Source organism: Rhinopithecus roxellana, chromosome 1 (genome assembly GCF_007565055.1).
Source record: "Rhinopithecus roxellana isolate Shanxi Qingling chromosome 1, ASM756505v1, whole genome shotgun sequence".
NCBI classification, from domain to species: Eukaryota; Metazoa; Chordata; class Mammalia; order Primates; family Cercopithecidae; genus Rhinopithecus; species Rhinopithecus roxellana.
This window is the reverse complement of record NC_044549.1, coordinates 105,909,041-105,930,661: the sequence shown is the minus strand read 5'-3', so window position 1 is coordinate 105,930,661 and position 21,621 is coordinate 105,909,041. Positions and strand designations below refer to the sequence as shown.

Below are 21,621 nucleotides of genomic sequence, written 5' to 3'. Positions count from 1 at the left end.
ATTCGTGAGAGAACTGCTAGACAATTGATATTGTAGGATACATTTTTTAATAGCTTTTCACAACCGGTTGCCCTAAACTCCCTGTTACCTTGAGTGCAATTCAGAAGAAGCCAAAGGATATGCTAATATAACACTGACATTAGGAATGCTACTGTCTGTTATTTTTCCCTTAATGAAGAGAGAAAATCTGACTAGCTTCTCATGCATGTGAGGAAACTATAAAAATACGGTTAAGAAAAGTGTTTTCTATCTCCCCATATCTCATATGGGGCCCTACTAAGTGAAGACCAAGGAGAAGAGGGTTAAAGGGGGCTTGACCAAAGATTCGGAAAAATAAAGTAGTTTCATGATGTTATTCTGTGAATAATACTCGATCTGCCCATTAGTGAACCATGTTTCCTAGACTACCAGCAAACACAGGTTCTAGTGGATAGGCATTCTACCAGCCTGCAACTGAGGTAAGTCATTTACATTGTGTCAGATGTGTGAGGCTGCTGGAGTTTCTGTCATTACCATTAGCTAGCTAGAATTGTATAGCATTATCTTGTTGTATGTTTTATAATAGGCACTTTATGTATTTTCTCATTTATTATTCACTTCAGAGTCAGAATATATTTATGGAATTGTAGATAGGATTTTCAAGCTTTAGAAAATAATTTGTGAAATGCAAAAATGAATTTGGAATCGAACTCGTTTTCCTAGCTCCCAGGAACACCATTTCTTAATCATTGCAGCTAATGCAAATGGATTTGCCAGCTGTTTTTATATGGGCTTATTTTACTAATGAAATAAAAAACACAAAGTCATCATGTATGGTTATCTAAATTTTTCCAATATTCTTTTTCCTAACAAGTCTTTTATTTATTGCTGTGTATTCTTTCTGCATCACCAGCAGTGGAGAGAATTTGATCAGAGTTGTGACTCTGAGAGCTGGAGTCACCTTATACTTTATTGTTACTTACTTACTTACTTACTTATTTATTTATTTATTTATTTATTTATTTATTTATTTTTGAGACAGAGTCTCACTCTTTTTGCCCAGGCTGAAGTGCAGTGGGGCAATCTTAGCTCACTGCAACCTCTGCCTCCCAGGTTCAAGTGATTCTCCTGCCTCAGCCTCCCAAGTAGCTGGGATTACAGGTATGCACTATCACGCCAGGCTAAATTTTGTATTTTTAGTAGAGACGGGGTTTCACCATGTTGGCCAGGCTAATCTCTAACCCTTGACCTCAAGTGATCTGCCCACCTCAGCCTCCCAAAGTGTGTGAGCCACCACGCCCGGCTGGAGTCACCTGTACTTTAAACTGGGGCCCTACATGGAGTCAGGCTCATCTTTCTGGACCTGGGCAGTGCTAAGTAGCTCAGCCCGTGCTACATTCCTAACATGGCCTTGCTATGTGAAGTCAGTGTATCTGTTTTATAAAGACCATCTGACTGGTGCTGTTTTACTATTGATGTGCTATCGATGTGATTTTCTAGTTCCAAAAACATTAGTTTCAGTAGTTAGTATAACTTAACTCCCTCTGAAATGTTCTAGGGTCTCTGTTTCGTATTATTCAAAATAGAAATGAGAAGTCACTAAATTTATTATTACTAACATCAGGAAGCCTTTATTATAACCTATAGATAGAATATAATTACAAATAATACATTAAAGATTGTCTATATTTTTCAAGACTTTTTATAAATAAAAGTTTTTGATTGTGTTAGAAAAAAATTAGACATTAAAAATTGAAGGAGTAATGAACTGAAAGATTACCATCTTTTGAAGTGATGGATTAGAAATAAAATAGGCATAAGTAGTTTTATGTAAGCAGCATTTTTTAAAGTAATCTGAAAGGCTTTAAAATTAAGTTGCTGGTGGGCTTTCTGGTAACTTACATGGAAATTATTTTTTATGTTTTTATCAAGAAGTCAGTTCCAGGCATTTAAATGAATAACTCATGAATACCTTTGGGTCTATGTCATGGACCTCTTATGGATTTCAAGGATATTGCAGGATTTTACATTCATTCAATGAGACTCTTTAGTTTTTTGTACAAATATTTGGGTTAATGAGTAGCAACAAGCCTAACAATAAAGCTTGACTTGCATTTAGAAACAGGATTTCTAAGTAAACCTGTCCATATTTGCTAGCTAATTGTATTTTTTCTTACTAAGTTTTTTTTTTTTTCCCCTCTTTCAAAGCTGTATTTAATTTTACGGTCCAGTAAGGCCAGAATTGGTAGCACAAAAAATGCTGTCTTTTATGCATTATTTTCACATCTTAATTTTTCTTTCTGAGCCTTGGTCTCTTTAGGTGAGGCAAAAGTCTCAGTGACCTTTGAGCGGAATGCTTTTGAGAGATGATAGTACAGGATAGGATCAAAGCACAGGTTCGACACAGCCAGGAGCAGTGTAGCCTCTTTGGCTTTGAAGAGTGAAATCCTGGTTGAGCAATCAGTTATGACTTCTGTCTGGCTGAGGGTGTATGGGATTCGGACAATGTGGTAAGGAACAAAGCATATGATGTAGCCTGTGGTTACTAAAAGTATGTTGATGAGAGCCTTTTTCACATTTGGATAATTTTCATTATCTTTGTTTCTGTAGAGCTGTCGAATTACAAGGCAATTGGATATTAAAATGATGGCTGAGAAATTTAAAAATATTGCTACACATATGAAATTTGTCAGCAAATGCCAATTTCTTCCAAATTCCTTTTTAAACTCCATACAACCCACATTTGACTTTTCCTTGATGTCTTTGATGGGAATCATCATATTTGGCACCATTATAAGAAGGACCATCAGCCACACAACGGTTGATATCATTTTGGCAAACCCAGGTTCTTGTATTCGGTAGATCTTGCAGCTGTGTGTCAACTGAAGACAGCGATCAATGCTGACAAATGCTAAGAAGATAATTGATAAGTACATATTGATATACATGAGGCAGGCTGTTACTTGGCAGTGGAATATCTTCAGTTTCCAAGGTGCCACACCCAAGTCAACAACAATTTTCACCGGTAATGCCAGAGTAAGCAAGAAATCAGCTGTAAGCAAATTAATTAAGTAGATGCTCACACACCTGTGATTCGTATTCTTCTGTATAAAAGCCCAGGTTGCAAAACAACTTCCAATAATTCCAACAAGGAAAACTAAATAAAAAAAATACGTGAATGGCTCCAGATCTTTATAAACTGGGCAGAAGAACGAACTGTTTGTCATCTTGAGGGCAAGTAAGGATGACTTCTAAGACTCTGTAAAAGAAACAAGGAAAGGGAGGTTAGTAATTAAAATTAGCAGCTATTTTCTTTAAAAGACATTTGTCTTCATAATACCATTGTATTTTTAGTTTTTAGAATTTTATTGGTGAACTTGCCAGACCATGTGGCCTGGTGAGAACATACTAGATTGTGAAGATGCCTGGGTTTTCCATTGTCTGATTTTGTGACTTTCAGGAAATCCCATGCAGGTTTGCTTTTGGTAGGGATGTTTTCAACCTCAGGTTTTTCCATTCTGGTAGTTCTTGTTACCAGTTGGGTTGGAAGTTAGTTTGCAGAGGAGATAAGTGAACCGAGATTCTGAGAAGTAGAGAGAGGAAACTAGGGTTGTGGTTGAGCCTGAAGAGGCTTTTTTTCTTGTTTTGTTTTTTGTTTTCCATAGATTCATGTAGCTCCTAAGGCTGGGAGAACACAAGCTGACCGGGGAAGTAAGGAGTTGATGGAAAATTGTCTCCAGCCTGGTCGTGAGACTCTGTCTCAAAAAAAAACAAAAGACAAAAACACACACACAAAAAACCACAATTACCAGAACATGGATGTAAGTTTGTAAGTTCATTCATTACAAAATCCTTGGAAAAAGATTTATTTGTACTAGTATCAAAACATCTGACTTCAACACTTGAGTCGTGGTTTCTTTTTTTTTTTTTTTCTTTCATTGTGGGTTTTGAAGCAGTTAAAACCCCAGAAGCATAAGACATACCCTTAGAACTACTGTAATTGCCACTGATAATGACAGTGAAGTCTTGTCATGTCCCTCCCAAATCTGGAACATTGAGTGGGTTTAGTTAAATTGATAGGGCTCCCTTTCACCTGGTCTATTCGAACTCACATGCTTAGAGTTAAGGGTACATTAGTAACCTTTCTGGTGCTGCCTATTGGTGTGGGTCCCCCTTTTGCATATTAAACCATGTTCTTTTGTTTTAAAGACCTCAAGATTATTTTTGTATTTTAGCAAGAAAAAATTTTATGCTATAATACAACCTTTTTAAAAGTAGCAAGTAGTAAGTTATAGTGACCAACATAGAAGGCCAGATCAGCTCCTCTGTAAGCGCCCTTTAATAAGAGAATAAAACTTCTGACGTCTTTCTAAATTTTAATTTCCCCAATTAGTTAATGATCCTTTGTGTGCATTTGTAATGAAACAATATATGCAAACAGATGAATAAGGCAGATGTGCACAAACCTTTCTGAATTCAGGTGCTGCTTAAAGGCTACATGCCCTTTCTCTTTCCCTACCTGAGTTAGCATGTTAGAGTCCATGAATAATGTAATTCTTTACCAAACTCGATGAAAACAATTAAGCAGTTGGTTTGTGTCTGGCATTATGCCAAATACTTTACATGTACTTACTTAACTTCTTATCATTTCCATAAGCTAGGTGTTGTTATTGTCCCTGCTTTATAGATGAGGAAACTGAGGCATAATGGGGTTACTTACCCAAGGTTATATAGCTGGTAAGATAAAAGCCAGGATTACAACTCAGTCAGTCTGATCTCAGAATCACATTCAAAACCACTCCAAAACACTGCCTCAATAACAATAGTAAGATGATGATAGAAATGATGATGATGATGTTTATATCTGCCAGGCTTTACTAAGGGCTTACTGTGTGGGCAGGAGCTATGTTCTAAACAATATTTATGTAATAAAGCTGAAATAAAGTATTCATTTTTAACTTTTTACCAAAATACTAAGAACATAAGTTTAGGCTTTTCATGTATTTTGATGTTTTATGCATACAGCCACGCACATGCACACCATACACACACATACACACACACACACACACACACGCACATTTAAAAACAAAACCTAGGCCCTATCCAATAAGTTTAAACCAACTTTGCTCTCAAAGATTCCATAACCTAGTTTCTCTCTACCATCTCTACTATCTCTTAATCCCAGATTAAGACAGGGATTGGTGGGGTCTCTACTGTTCTGTGTACAGTTCCTTCCTGCCTTTATACTTTTGCATGTGATAGAAATTTTGGAGTCATAGGATTTTAAGGATGGATGGAAACTTTGTTGATAGCCTGTAGTCTAAGACCCCAAGTCAATTGAGGAGATTGAGGGCTGGTACTGGTGTGTTCCTCAAGCTTTCGCAGCATGTTCAGGCAGGACTAGGATCTGCTCTTACTGGTCATTGTCTAAGCTCTCTGCTCTCTGTCTTTATCCTTCCTATTCCTGAATCCTACTTATTCCAGAGCCTTCAGGAAGCTTCTCACATCTGAAAGCTACTCCAGGCTTTACTGATGTCCTTGGCGACCATGAATTTTGATAGTTACCGTTTGTTTGTACCTTGGAATTTTGAACATACTTTTCTTCTTTATGTGAAAAATTAGTGTTCATGTGCATTGATATTGTGTCACATCTTTGCTTATTGTTACTTTCTAAGGCCCTAGGATTTTGGCTTATGCACTTTTATTTCAAATATTACATAATAATAGTAACATAATGTGTTTCTTTAAGTGCTCCATTGCTTACACAACTATAAAATAAGATTATTGTATCAATGAGACTTATATGGTAAAGAGAAGAATTAGAGTAATTTCTTTTTATTAATTTTCTCTGTAACTAGACCTGACTATACGTATTCACCGTACATGAATAATTTATTTGAAATGAATAACTAATCATTCAATAATTCTCAAGAATCATGGAGCATCTCACATTTCTCACATTTGTGTTTATGAACTTTTTTTCTAAATCGCAGTGAAAAATCTGTTTATTTAAAATTTTTGCTTATGTAAATTAGAGGTTAAACTATTGTATAATAACATCCTGTGTTCTGTGTCACAAGTTTGAGAATTAAGTGCTTATTAAATATTTTACCAGACAGTTACTTACCAGTGAAAATGTGAGATACTCAGAGGTAGTCCAGCAACAACAATACAAGATTTTAACTGTCTCTGTAGTTTGGATAGAGTGCCCATTGCTTAGAAAATAAATAAACTGGCTGGGCACAGTGGCTCATGCCTGTAATCCCAGCACTTTGCGGGGCCGAGGTGGGTGGATCACTTGAGGTCAGGAATTCGAGATCAGCCTGGTCAACATGGTGAAACCCTGTCTCTACTAAATACATAAAAATTAGCCATTGCGGTGGCGGGCACCTGTAATCCCAGCTACTCAGGAGGCTGAGGCAGGAGAATCGCTTGAACCCAGTGTGTGGAGGTTGCAGTGAGCCGAGATCACACCACTGCTCTCCAGCCTGGGTGAAAATGCGAGACTCCTCAAAAACAAAACAAAAGAAAAACAAAATAAAAGTTTATTAGATTTTCTATGGGAGTCGCAGTGGAATTTTCTTGAAATCACGTATTGTAATGTTTGTAGAGGAAAGTCATCTTAAAGCCTGCTGTTCCTGTTGTGAAGATCTACAACATGGCCTCTATCCACCCAGTTATAACATTGAGTTACTGAATAGTTATGCTCGCTCGGGTATTCAGTCTGGTGTCAGTTATCCTGTCTTTTGGAGACAGATGAATGGGTTCATCAGATACAAGAAAATTATAGTGTCATTCACAGCTAGGACCTATTTAGAGGTCCTAAAAATTGATGCTTTCTTATACAGCTTGGCTTTTTCTACTTATAAGCCTTAAATACTGAAAATCACAATTTTGTTTTCCATGGAAAAGCATTTGAGTATATTAAGTGTTTAAAAAGACATACCTGGGGCTATCTTCTGTGAGCCTCAGCAGGCCTTGCTGCAAGTCTTCAGAGAAGCAGGAGCTGTTTGGTTAGCCGCAGCAGTAGCAGCCCCATTGCAGGCTGCTGGCTTTACTAAAAATTTCCTTTCCTTTTTGTGTGGTTTTAAAATGTTGCATATTGACGTAGATGAAACTGTGGTTTGCAAGTAGTTGAACTTCATGAAGGTCTCCTAAAGAAGTTTTTTAAATATATACAATTTCATGTATGCTTTCTTAAGCAATTTACTTGTCATATTTTTTAGAGAAAAGATCTTCATTTGTCTGTTTTAGTACCTAGCCTTTTTTTAAAGTATCCAAGATATGTTCTGTGTCATATGATTTCAAAGAATATCACTCTTTATGCCTTGATGGAGATTAATAATTAAAGATATAAGGTGTTTAAGCAGTGATTTCTTCAGTGTACATAGTAACACAGCATTTCAAAGTTAAAATTTAAAAAATACTTGCACTGTTTAATACCTGCTGAGACACCTATTATTAAAAAAAAGTAAACAAAAATGTATTTTACAGAGTCTGCTAATGTATGTGTTTTATTTATGTTTTTTGTGTTCATTATAGAAAAATCTGGGAATAGAAATAAAAAAGGAACATTATGCAGAGATAATTACTGTTAATATTTTTGATACGTAAGTTTTAAATTTTTTTCTATGATTATGTATTTCCACTTAAATGTTATTCCTGTTTTGTAGTGCATAATTTTTCGTTGAAGAATATATTATATATATTTTCAATTTATGAGATTAGGCTTGTAATTAGTATTTGTCTGTTTGACTCAAACAGCTTAATGGATTGAAATAGTATTTAGTAATCAATAGATTGTGTGTAAAGAAACCCTACAGTGTGTATTTAAGTTGTTTGGTTAAATGTTCATTGTGTCTGTGGCTGAACAAATGTTTATTGAATGTTTGAAAGAAGCCTAGCACAGTGGGGAACCTAACAAACATTTTCAAGAGTTTTACATTTTCTGGTTCGAAGTTGATGTGTAAATGCAAAGCCATTGCCTAGTTAGTTAGGGTCTGGTTTCTTCTAATGCTTCATTGGCTTGGTAGGTGCTTTGGTTTCTTATAATAATACTTGATCAGTTTTCTAGATAAGAAAAAAGAAGATACCTTTCCAGGATCTAAAGTTAATCCCTTGGTATTAGTTTTTAAAAAGAAAAATCTCTCAAAAGATGAAATGAGAAGTATCTAGCTAGGGAGAATTTAGGGAAAGTCTAAGGAGACTTTTGAAAAAAATGTAAGGATAAAGATGCTTATGATGATATTGGTCACGTTTCAGGTATTCTGACATCCCCCCAAATTCATATAATTATTATTTTTGCCAGTGAGGACCATAAATTATAAAGTAGGAGGGAAAAAGCAAACGTTTCTCAAACATTTTATGTTAAGAACCACTGTGAACTTCATCATCATAGTGCTAGGAAAGGATCTTTCTTTTAAGATATGTATGCTTCAGCATTGTACAGGACTCACTGAGGAACACACTTGTAGAAAAGATATATTTGCAGACAGGTAAGTGAGAAGTGATCAGGGTTTACATTCACTGGAGGGTAGAGGGGGTGAAAGGGAGAGAATTTAGAGATGGGTGCAGTTGACTGCAAACAGTGGCGAATGATTTTACCATGGCATGGAGAAAAACTGGGATGAAAGATTTTTGACAGAGTTTCTGTTCTGCTTTTTTTAGGTAGGTCTCTTTATATGTTTACTTCCCTGGTTCACTTTAAAGTTATAGACAAAATTGAAAAGTACAAACAATTATACTTAAAAATCTACTCAGGCCACAGTTTCTGTGTCTGGATTGCCAAATGTGAAAGCACTAAAGTGCCCTTGTTCTCAGAGTTCTATTTAATTTTTAGAATAGTGAGAATTAATCTTTTAATAGAGAGATGAATCATATTCCTTCTTTTGAGAATGAGCTTGGCAACCTGGCTTTATGTGGAAGTTTATTCACAGTGGAAATACGTGTATTTTTCATTTTTTTATACGAGTTTCATTTGATTTTCTAGAAGTCACTTTTTCTATCTGTTTCATTGAGGACAAGTGTTTGTGACTGTATTTAGTGTTCCAGGAAGTTGCATGTCATCACTAACACGCACCCAAGCGGGAAGAAGTGAGGCGAAGTTATTTTTCCCTTACCTTGGTCATGGCAGTACTTTTTGTTTAAGAAATAATCTATTCATTACTTGTGAATATTTCATGGATATTTTGTGTGTGTAAAGTAAAAATTAAAGCTAAGTTGTCCTCCAAGTTATGAATTAAGAAAGAAAATATTTTCTTTCTTATAGTCAACTCTAAATAGTCAACTCTCCTATCCATACAAAACGTTCTTTTGATTTTATTGAACACAAATACCAAACAACAGTATTTCAGTAGAAATATTTGCTCTTAATATTTAGCGTGTTTTAAATGTGCTTTTTCAGCGTAGCATGGAAGCCATTTGGAACTAATGAGGAAGGGGAAAGCGAATGTTGGGGTCGATGGTCACTGCCACAGCCAGGCACAGGTCTGAGGACTTGTTTTTGTTAAAACAAACAAGCCATGAGATGCAGGAGATTCTGCCTCTTACAGATGGGGAAACTGTGGTGCAGAGAAATTAAGGCCCGCTCAAACCTGCACAGTTAGACCCTGGCATCCTAGCTCTTAATTATGCTTCTTACAATGAAAGTGTTAGGGACAGTGATTACAATGGAGGCCATCAGGTCAGTCCAGGCCCCCTTCCCATTTAGTATTTGTAACCATTTGAGTTTGCATGCCATTGGGTGGTAGAACACCCAGTGTACCGCAGTTCTAACCTTCCTGATGGAGTTTTCAGCCTCCGAAATGTGAATTTAGGATGCTCTTACATCAAAATAGTTTATATCTGGAAGATTTTTATGATCAGTCACTTCTGCCACAGCCTGTGCAACTTCAAATTCAGCCCTGTCTCTGGAGCCGTTGTGCTTCAGGGTTATGTTTTGAAAGAAAATAATTTTTTTTTTTTTTTTTTTGCACATAATTCTCTTTCCCACCTGGATTAGTCCAAAGATTTTTTTCTGTGCTCCAAGATTGGTAGCTTTAAATTGAGAGTGACTGTTGTGAATAGACAGTGTAGTTTTAAAGTGAAATGTAGACATACGGTTTCCATGTTACTGTTTCTGTATTACTTAAATTCTGCCTTGTTTTTTTCTCTTTAGTGAAATGGAGAATACATGTTTGGAAATGAGTTGAAGGCAAAGGTTGTTTTTGCACATTCTTGGAATGTGAACTCAGTTAAAAGAATGGCTGGGTACATTACCCTGTCATTTCCCCTTGACAGTCCTTTTGGTTGTCTGCCTTTTTATTGATGTTATTGCATCAACATTTCATTTTACCTTTTGGTTGTAAGGTGTGACTGCCATTTGGTCCATGGTTATAAAATAATTTATAGAGGGGAAATTCATAATAAAGAATGTTTGAAGATTATCTTGTTTCTTTTTGGTCACTGAAATTCATGCTTTTTTTCCCCACTTGATTGTTTATGGTCCATTTCTTATGAACTTATGACTAACATATTTTCAAAGCACAGAACACATTTTAAAAACTTGTTAGTTACTTTCCAGGAGAATGTTCTTTGGAGAATGTCTCCCTTTTCCTAGCCATGTAATTTTTTTTTTTTTTTAAGACAGGATCATCTTATGTTGACCAGGCTGCAGTGCAGTGGTTATTCAGAGGTCTAATCATAGCCTGCTACAGTCCCAAACTCCTTGGCTCAAGCAATCCTTTTGCATCAGCCTCTGAGTAACTAGGACTACAGATGCACCCCACTGCACCCAGCCATGTGAATATTTCTTGATCAAGTATTTATGAAGAATTGTAAGAGCAAATATTTATTAATTGCAGGCTGCCTCCTGAGCTCTTATCCTGGAAAATATTTTATGCTTTGTAAAGGAGTGATAAGGAATCTTATCACCTGCTATGTGCTGTTAGAACCTGTGGTAATCCGGGAAGTGTAATGCTCCAGACTGTGGTAGGGTGAATGGGAGCTTCTTCAGAATGAGATACAAGTGGCATGCTTGAGGGATGACACAGATAATTGGAGTATGAGAAATTTTTTTGGGGGACTGTCAGGCAATTTGGGGGCTTAGGTGTCTCTGTGAGGAAAAGATTGAGACCAAATCTTGGATGCTCCCTGGGATTTTAATAAAGTAAGCATTGGAGAGCTCATGGCTATACAAGGGAAGGAGCTGTCAATCCAGCTATGTTAGGTAAATCTGCCAGCATTGGAGTTTGCTTGGTTAGGAGAGAAAGTGGAAGATGAGAAACCAGTTAAGGAATGATTGCAGTCATTTTAAGTGAGAAGCAATAAGGATCTGAAATTACATGGGAAGGGAGGAATAGCTGAGAACCACTGCAGTAAAATCACTGCAGCGGAGGGTAGAGAGGGAGAAGAGGAGACTGAAGTTTTAGTCCTGGGAAAGGAAGTCTGAGGAGAGAGGCAGATTGGTCAGGTAGAAAGGTGAATTTGGTTTATTGGCTTACAGAGTTTGTATTTGATATAACTTAGATAGATTTTTATTTTATTCTTTTTCATTTAGGTTTTAAATGTTTCTCAGAGCTTTATCTGTCATTAACCAAAACTTTCTAAATGTACTTTGTAAACGCTTAAGGAGCTCTTATTTTGAATGGTATTGATGGAAATGTTGGTTTTCTTACTTAAAATAAGACAATTTTTCTTATTTTTCACCTACTTTCATACTGTTAGATAAGAACTACACTTTGCCATGACAATTTTTTTCTTTATAGTTGCATGTTTTTCTTAACAAGAAAGTGAATTTGATGTGGAGTTGAAATTGGCTTTTATAAGGATTACGTCCTCATGCAGGCAATATGATATCACAGAGAGCTGGTATTCCTTTAGAAAGATAATGGTTGAAAGTACAACATAACAGCTTGGAAAAACCTGCAAGTTAAATATAGAAAATAGAAAATAGAACTTTTAGCTTAGAAAATAGAACATTGAGGCCTGGCGCTCATGCCTGTCATCTCAGCACTTTGGGAGACCGAAGTGGATGGATCACCGGAGGTCAGGAGTTTGAGACCAACCTGACAAACATGGTGAAACCCCATCTTTACTAAAAACACAAAAATTAGCCAGGCATGGTGGCGAGTACATGTAATCTCAGCTACTCGAGAGGCTGAGGCAGGAGAATTGAACCTTGGAGGTGGAGGTTGCAGTGAGCTGAAATCACGCCACTGCACTCCAGCTTGGGGAACAAGAGCGAGACTCTATCTCAAGAAAAGAAAATAGAAAATCAAGAATTTAAGTAATGTAATATTGTACGATATGATGAGGCCATGTTTTCTTGGTGTTCATTTATGTCAGGAAATGGAATGATAGGAAAGTAAGTCCTTTGTCACACACTTTTGGGGCAGGTTTAGCAGGTCATCAAATGATGGGGGATTTGGGAGAGAAGGGAGAAATACTGCAGGTGTGGGTTTCCCTTGCCATGCTGATACCATGAGAGTTAAGGCTGGTGACACCTGAAGGCTGATAAAGAGCAAATTTACTCCCTGGTCTTAAGTCCTGTGTTGCAGGTCCCCAAAACACGTGATACAATGTTTAGGAAGTGAAGTGAAGTGGCTAGTGGCTATGACTGACCATGAGAGAAGCCATAGAATCATACAATGAACACCTTCAAAAAGTAATAAGTAGTCTTATAAACTTTATCAGTGAGAATACCTGTCATATATTTTGCTGTTTATTGAGGTGGACCTATTTTTATAACACCCCTTTCATGCTTACACCCAACTTATATTGAAGCGGGGGAAGATAGCAATGCAGTAATATCTCTTATTTCCTAAAAATCTTGAGACCACTTTGGGGAGCACTTTTTTGTTTCTTTTTTGTAGCTGATTTATGTGTAACATTTATCACATACATTTACTGCAGAGAAATTAATACGACATTTAATCATTTTGTACAAGCAGTACTATAAAGTGGTTAAAACATTTTGAAAAGTGACCTGTGGGAAAGGAAAACGACATTTTGTTAAAGTGGTTCTTTTGACGGGGAAGTCTTGTCATGAAATGGTAATCCACATGCCATTAGAGTCTTGTGGAAAATAGTGACCAAAAGGAAGTAATGGCTTTTACTGTTGAAGACCACACAGTACCAAATACACAAACCCTCGCAGTGCTGCTTACCCAAAAGAAATCCCATGTCATTTTGGGGGAGTGATCTGTTATATTTGTAATTTGTGTAATACTATCTCTTGATGTTACAGATATTTTTTATATTTATTGATCCTTTTTCTCCAGAGTTAAAAGATATAGATGGCAACGATAGGGTTAAGAATAGAACACAGAACTAATGACACATACGTGACTAACATCGTCAAGCAGAAGCACAGCTTTGTGTGAGGGTGTTTTCTAGAATTTCTGAACTCTTTAGATTACTCTGTTAGATAAAACCAGTGTATCACGAGTTTCTCATTTGTAGTTGCCAAAAGAAAGAAAGAAAGAAAGAAAGAGAAAAGAAACCAATTAAAATTGGGCTTATTGGCTGTGGGTATGGTTTTAGGTGAAGACTGATGCAGGCACTCAGCTTTGTAACCAGGACTGAGTTTGTAGCATGTCTTCAGTGTGCCTTCCATGGTGTCAGTTTCAACTCATCGGGTGCTCTAGGCTCTCTTCCTATGGTAGCCAGATGAAAGAAGTGCTTCTAGACTTTGTATCTTCGTGGCACACCCTCCAGATAATTTTTTCAGAAACCTAGAACTTGCTCTCATTAGGTCAAATTGGATCATGTTCCATCCCAACTTGTGGCCAGTGGAATCAGACATGTTGATTGCCTAGAGTCAGTTATGGCTGGCCCCTTATGTGGGGGATGGGGTCAGCTGCATATGAGAGCTGCATGGTTGAGAACAGGACAAAATGACTTTCCCAAAGGAAAAGTTTTGCTTCTGTTTCTGGGAAAAGAAGACGTAGGCTGAAGATGACCAGCGAATGAGCGCTAGTCATGACATTTTGTAAAAGACCATTGCAGGGTTCACCCACCTCTGGGTAGATGTCAATGTGTAATCTTTTTATATGATTATGATCTTTCTATGATCTGTTTCTTGATTACTCTTATCTCAAATATTCCTTTTATAAAAACACCTTAAAACATTTTGTATGGGTAGTTGTTGAATCACTTATGCAGCAAAATGGAATGTAAGGATTCTTGTTAAAGGGAAATTTTTAGTCGTCATGAGTGACTTTTGAATACCTTTCTGTGAGATTTCTGCATTCCACATGTTACAGAGTAGCCAGTGGTGTATTCTGTCTGCAGGTATATTTTCTTTTCATTGGTGCCCCAGCAATGTAAAAACTTTGTGACTTTTCATATCTTGAAAAATGAGGAAATAATTGACTAGAGCTGAGAGCCCTTTGACCTCTCTTGGTGAGGCAAAGGCTCTCAGCACACCATCGTCATTAGCTTCCCCTGTTTCCTTACAGCCGTGTTTACAGTGCCTTCTGCAGGCACCTGAGTTGTAAGCCTCGCTGGGCACCTTGAACACTGGCATGCCTGCACTGTAGCTTTATCTACAGAAGGACCCAGCAAGTGTTCCCTGTTGCCCACCTACACTAGTGCTAGTGATCTCAGGGAAGTTGCTGGGTTAATTTATTATTGCTGGTGCTCTGCCACTTGGTTTTTAGTTGTTACTCTGGACCTGAAAGTTCTAATAGGCAGTAACTATTACTCAACTGTTGCTTCACCATATCCTTAACTGCATTGCATGTTGTTTCCTGAAAAATATTACTTTTGCATTGCTATTCTGCTTTAGCACGTGCTTACAAAGGCATTTCTTGGTGCTACTCATCTTCTCTTTTTCACTTTCACTTTTTACCATGGCCCAGTAGGGGGCATTTAAAGCCCTGGTATTTACTTATTTTTCCTGGCCAATGTAAGTTGTAAAGAATAAACACAGCCTCTTTTTTTTTTTTATACAGATATAGTTAGATAAACAATTATAGCAAGCTTAGTTTACCAAGCACATTTGTGATAGCATAGCAATTTTCGTTTTTTATTTTTTGAGAGAGTCTGATTGACCCAGAATTGGGAACTATTAGGACAGTGGAAAGTAGATACTGAGGGAAAAAAAACCTGTCCAGCTTTTCCCCAATTTAGGGTATTTTTTTCTGAGTTTTGCCTAAAATATTGATGAAGTTATAGGGCATATGAAGTACTTTTGTTTCTTTTTTTGACATACGGTTTCGCTCTGTTGCCCAGGCTGGAGTACAGCATCACAATCATGGCTCACTTCAACCTCTGCCTTTGGGGCTCAGGTGATCAACACCTCAGTCTCCCCAGTAACTGGGGCTATAGGCGTACACCACCAAGCCTGGCTAATTTTATTTTTTTGTAGAGACAGAGTTTTGCCATGTTGCCCAGCCTGGCCTTGAACTCCTGGACTTAAGTGATCTGCCCACCTTTGCCTCCCAAAGTACTGGGAGTACAGGTGTGAGCCACCATGCCCTATCTGGAGTACTTATTCTGAAAAGTAAATGGCAGATAGAATTTTTGAATTCTCTATGTAACTGTCTCCCTTGTATTAGCATAATACATATGCATAATTTATATGCATAATTGAGCATATAAAGAAACTACGTATGTCTTGACTGTGAGGAAATCTGGTAATGTTTCCTCATATGTTGATTATTAAAAAAATAGACAATATTAAATTTCTTTATTAGTATATAGACAATAAAGCATGAAATAGATACAAATATTACTTATAAAAATGTTTTGAAAGAACATTTGAAAAATGGATGAGTGTCTTCTAGCCAGTTAATAGCAGAGAAAGAATTTAGTTTTGGTAGCTCTCATAAGCCGGTAACCATATGCCATGTCCCCAGATGTAAAATCCATCTGTTTTCCAGAAAAATGTGATGTGTGAATTTTCTTTTTATGTGTTATTTTGCACTCATTAATGTAAATTTTAGATTAAAAAAATCAAGTTTATTTGCTTTCTAAGAAAATGATCTCCTTTCCCATTTGCCAGCAGAATAATATATGTTCTAGGATGTGGGTGTGTCTTTTTCCCAGTCATCTTATTTTTCCCATACTATTAAACAGGGGAAGTTGCTAATAACATATGCCAATATTTAGTTTCTCTCAATAAAGCCTATGTAAAAATATTCTAGGTCGGGCGCGGTGGCTCACTCCTGTAATCCCAGCACTTTGGGAGGTCGAGGCGGGTGGATCACGAGGTCAGGAGATCAAGACCATCCTGGCCAACGTGGTGAAACCCCATCTCTACTAAAAATACAAAAAAAATTATCTGGGCATGGTGGCACGCACCTGTAGTCCCAGCTACTCGGGAGTCTAAGGCAGGAGAATCGCTTGAACCCGGGAGACAGAGGTTGCAGTGAGCCAAGATCGCGCCACTGCACTCCAGCCTGGGCGACAGAGTGAGACTCCGTCTCAAAAAAAAAAAAAAAAAAAAAAAAAAATTTAACGCCAGAACCCCAGGCTTATTAAATGGCATAAGTCTTTGTAGAAAACATATTTAGCAGGTATCTAGTATCCTCAAAGTGCTATCAGAAAAAAAAATTTTCTTGCTAAGTATACAATTAATATTCCTTTTCCTTTGCAGTGCCATGAAATAAATCAATGAGGGGTTTCTTAAGTGATTTTCTGGGTGTCTGCTTATCCTGCTTCTTCAAGTCAGGAAAAAAGTTGACTTTTTATTGCAAACAGCCCTCTAGCCCTTCATCAAACTGTACCTGCTTTCAAGTTACTCTTTAAGGACAGTGTTGAAAACAATTACATACTAGATTCTGGTGTTTAGAGAAGGAAGATGCCTGAGTGAGTTTTCCTTGATTATGTCCTGTTTTATTTACTATTTACATTTCTACATTAACTGACCAGACTAGTGGTTATAAACTTAAACTTATTTTAATATAATAGAATTGAATAATTTTATGTATTAATTTTCTATTAATAGAGAATAGAAAGGTCAGTATTAGAGAAATTACTGATGAGTGTGTTTTCTTTGATGTTACAAAAAAGCATGGAAACTTATATTTGAATTTTATTGACCTAAATTGGATGGCAGTGCTAGAGATAATACTTACGATGAGGGCACATATCTTATTCATTTATCTTATGTAATTGAAGATGACAACATGCGCACGTGGTCTTTATTTGGAAGAGGGTAGGAACTCACAAAGTATCTATGCTTTCAAGTGTTGTATTTCCTCTTTTGGTTCTGGAAATATCTAGGTCATTCTGAGCTTTTAATGAGATGTGCAATTTCTTGCATAAGATTTCCCTAAATGGCTGGCATAGAAAGAAATAAATAATAGGGTCCAGGCATACATTTGCAGCAGATAGTAGCAGAGTGAATTCTTTCATATACCGCAAGATTTCTTTTGACTGGCAGGTGTAATGAGCTTCGGTCTGACTCTTTGTGTAGGGGATTCTGGCAATATGGTAAGGTACAAAACAGACAAAAAACACGAACACGATGCTGAATATGTTGCGGCTAGATTTCTTTTTGACTGAAGTGGAATTCCGACTTGACTTAAGGTGGGACTTAAAGATTTTCTTTGTGATAGCAGTATAGAAGACGATTAACAAAAGAAACACAATCCAGAAGATGCCCACGAAGATGTAGTTTGATGCTGTGTGCCACTTCCGTCCCAGTTCACTTTTCAATTCTATACATTTTATATTTGTAACCTCCCTAACACTCTGGTTGGTCAGAATAATATTTGGAACAGCAAGGAGGAGCATGAGCATCCATACTATCACTGACAGGAGTTTGCTATAACTCACTGACTGGATGAAAGAAGTCCAAAGAGGCTTTACAATTTTATAGTATCTGTCAAAGCTGATGAGCCCAAAGAACACAATGCTGACGTACATGTTGACGTAGAAGAGCACGGCAGAGACCCTGCACACAAACACATTCAGCTGCCAGGGGCCAAGGCCTGAGTCACTAAGGATCTTGAAAGGAAAAGTCAGACTCATCACAAAGTCAGCAATAACAATGTTCTTGAGATAGATGATGAAACTCTTGGAGCTGGGCACGTAAAAGAATATCCATCCTGACACTCCATTGAGTAGGATTCCCGCAATGAAGACCACACAGTACAGCACGGGAATGATCTGCTGAGTGATCAGGAGGTTCTTAGAGCAGGATTCATCTGGAGGCTGTGTGGAGGTTGAATTGATCATCTTGTAACTTCTGAAGGCAGAGGCCTGAAAAGAGGTGTGAACTAGTCACTCACAGGGCACTTATGGCCTGTAAGACATTTGCTGAGTAGTATGGCCAAGGGCAATGAATATAGTCAAACCTACCAAATTTTTGAAGCCACCTTTTTACTCTGTGTAAGTTAGACACTCATCTGTCCCTCCCTCCCTCCCTCTGTTCTTCCTTTTCTTTCTTTTGGTCTTCCTTTTCTCCTTTCCCTCCCTCTTTTCCCCTTTACCCACTCCCCGCTCCCTCTTTTCTTCCTTCTCCCCTCTCCCCCTCCCTTTCCCCCCTCCCTTTCCCCCCTCCCTTTCCCCCCTCCCTTTCCTCCCTCTTCCTTCTTCCTTTTTTTTGGGCACTGAAAAGGGAAGAATGGAGTAGCCAGGTGGCAGTAAAGAGAAACTGGAGCAGCAGGGCAGTTTGAGAACTTCTAGGTAATAACGGAGACAGCATGTCCCTAAAATAATAATGGTTCCCTATAAAACTCCAGAGTTCTAGGAAATACTCACTTAGGTATAATCTTAAAGGGTAATAACTGTAAAAGCAGAATTAATGTTTTATTTTATTCAGAATCCCATGTGTAATGTATTTTTTTAAAACCTGTGTTGGAAATGTGATTGTTTTTTCCTAAAAGAGAAATTTTTATGGATTCATAAAAATCATTATAAATGTTTACATATTAAGATCTATTCAGACAGACCTTACTTTTAGAAAAGTGTATTCTACATATATGTTGGACATGAGACAGTGTCTAACAAGCATATACATTCAAATGTTAACTGGTATTTTTGGTGTGGGATTATGGGTACCTTTTCAATATTGAGCTTTTTTGTTTTTTTTCCCATTGAAAAACTGATTTGCATTATTTTTACAAATTAGAATACAAATACAAATGATAAAAAGTGCTTTAAACATTCTGAGAAATGCTTCCCAAAGTACATTCTACATCTGTACTGTTCAGTATGGTAGCCACTAGCCATGTGTGGGTGTTGAGCACTTGAAATATGGCCTGTCCAGATTGAGATGTTCTGTAAGTATAAAATGCACTCTAGACTTTGCAGACTTGGAGTGAAAAAATGTAAAATATCTCAATATTTTTAATATTGATCCCATGTTGAAATAATATTTACAAATGCTCTATTAAATAAAGTATATTATTAATCTCAAATTTCACTTAATTTTACTTTTTAAGACTCTGGCTACTAGAAAATTTTAAATTACATATGTGGTTCACATTATGGTTTTATTGCACAGTGCTGTGCTAGGTGTTATCCAGAACTTCTATTGTTTAGGGATCCTGTATATTCTTCACTGATGTCGGAAGTGTTGATTTAGGGCAGAGGGAAGGCTAGAATTAAATTCAAAAGGTTATTTGATACATCGGAAACAAACGTTTACTGCCCATCTTATATGTGAGCAATGCCAGTTATCCTGCTTAAAACCCTTTAGTAGTCTGTCCTTGCCTTCAGGAGAATGTCCTAAGTCTGTAATGTTGAAGTCCTTTCTTGTTCTGCCTCCTGCTTCCTCCATCCCCAGCACTGAGTTCCTGCTGTCCTGGGCTCTTCTGCTTCTTTTTAGGTTCGATGATTTCTCTCTGTCTGAACCTTTGCACAGACTTTCATTTGTGTCTAAACTGTTCCCATACCTTCTTGATGGGCTAACTTCTCTTCATCCTCAAGGCCTCAGCTTAACTGTCAATTTCCTTAGGAAACCTCAACTTTCTGAGCCTGGTTTGGGGTAGATTGAGTGTGTGCTTATCATCCTGTGTCTTTCTCCTATCAACACTCCTCTCCAGCTGTTTGTCTCTTCCACTACTACAAGCTCCTTCAGAGGAGAAAGATCATGTCATTTTTTTACTCTTGTATTCTTTGCATAATATTTAGGACATTAGATAGTTAAAATATTTGTGAAATAAATGAATATGCACTCTGGAAATATAAGGCATGAATCCCTTGCTCTTAAGATTTATTCAGGGATCAAGAGAAAGAAAGATTGTGGGAACAGTGGGTACCTTGATGTCAGAGAATGCATCTTTTTCATCTGTATTTGTGGTGCCAGCACAGTGCATATCAGTGAAGGACAAGTTAGGTCAATAAATTTAAGCATGACAAAGGGATATTTTGAAACATGGAATATGAAATAGTCATGTTCCACATATAAATACATCCATGTAAACCTTTGTGCTGCTTCCTACACAAGAATATCTGGTTTCTATGTATCTTCCTTTCCTGTGTGCTTTCCTCTTGCTTTATGACATAAAAAATAGAAATATTGATAGACACTTGATTTTGCCAGTCTATGGACTTCCTATAGAAGGAATGAGTACCCCAAATCACTTCCTCCACAAAACCTTTCACTAGCACTATTCCTCCTCTTCCCTGTAGCCTTATGTGCTTGGCTCTGGGCATAGTGGGTTTGTACTCATTTGCTTCTTTGTAGGTCTTCTATCACCTTTCTCCTTATGAGCCTGTTTCATATTTTAAAAGATAAGGGAGGGGGAGCACATTTTCCATTTTTAACTGTCTACTGTGACTAAGAGTCTGTGTCTGGTAACTAATTTGTTTGGTAACTGTCTCTTGACAGTTAGATGCATTTTGGTTTAAATGCCAGTCTTGCAGAGCTTGAGAGAATGCATGCTGCTATATTCCCACGTCTAATTTGGTTTCCCAGTTCTAGGCACACAACCCCCCCAACCTCTGCACCTGGCCATTGTGGTGTCATACTCATAGTAGGTACTAAGTACTTGTGGGATTCACTTGAGTTTAAAATATAAAAAAACTGTAGATGTCATTTTGGAAAACAGAAATATTAACTATGTAATATATAATTATATGGTGAAATATTGAATAATTTCCCAGAAAGAATTTAATGAGAGCCAAATTCCTTTCCTTTTGGAAATACTATAGAAGCCACTATTTGTAGAAATAGTGAATCCCATAGAATGAGAGACATAATTCCTTTTCTTATAGAAACCCTTGCCGGGCGCGGTGGCTCAAGCCTGTAATCCTAGCACTTTGGGAGGCCGAGACGGGTGGATCACAAGGTCAGGAGATCGAGACCATCCTGGCTAACACGGTGAAACCCCGTCTCTACTAAAAAATACAAAAAACTAGCCGGGCGAGGGTGGCGGGCGCCTGTAGTCCCAGCTACTCGGGAGGCTGAGGCAGGAGAATGGCGTAAACCCGGGAGGCGGAGCTTGCAGTGAGCTGAGATCCGGCCACTGCACTCCAGCCTGGGCGACAGAGCGGGACTCCGTCTCAAAAAAAAAAAAAAGAAACCCTTTTAAAATTATTTTCTCAGAGTCTTGTGTCTTTCGTATTTCTGAGCTGCAGTATTTCTGTATGTGGCCTAATGCTGCAGGTCCAGAACTCTGCTCTCAGATTCCTGAGGTTGCTGGGAATCTGCATACATATGCCCTGATGATATACATCATTCCCCTTCACTGCTCCCACCACTTT

The 21,621-nt window shown here is 37.6% G+C and overlaps 2 protein-coding genes across 4 annotated transcripts in view; both read right to left on the bottom strand.

Moving 5' to 3' along the window:
- Positions 1-1,663: 1,663 nt before the first annotated feature.
- On the bottom strand, positions 1,664-7,037 carry GPR171 (G protein-coupled receptor 171). Its single transcript, XM_010370582.2, has 2 exons — positions 6,929-7,037; positions 1,664-3,238 (listed from the first exon to the last, which is right to left on the bottom strand). The coding sequence occupies exon 2, from the start codon at positions 3,204-3,206 to the stop codon at positions 2,247-2,249; it is 960 nt and encodes a 319-aa protein (XP_010368884.2). The 5' UTR covers positions 3,207-3,238; positions 6,929-7,037; the 3' UTR covers positions 1,664-2,246.
- A 9,447-nt stretch (positions 7,038-16,484) lies between these two features.
- P2RY14 (purinergic receptor P2Y14) overlaps positions 16,485-21,621 on the bottom strand; it is a 62,576-nt gene continuing 57,439 nt past the window's right edge. For all 3 annotated transcript variants that reach the window (XM_030928732.1, XM_030928730.1, XM_030928738.1), the window contains one exon: positions 16,485-18,171. In XM_030928732.1, coding sequence (XP_030784592.1) covers positions 17,131-18,147 — 1,017 coding nt within the window. In that variant the 5' untranslated portion in view covers positions 18,148-18,171 and the 3' untranslated portion in view covers positions 16,485-17,130. The remainder of the gene's footprint in view (positions 18,172-21,621) is intronic.

Coding starts and splice junctions, on each gene's coding strand:
- GPR171 (XM_010370582.2), bottom strand. CDS start 3,206: ATGACAAACAGTTCGTTCTTCTGCCCAGTTTATAAAGATCTGGAGCCA.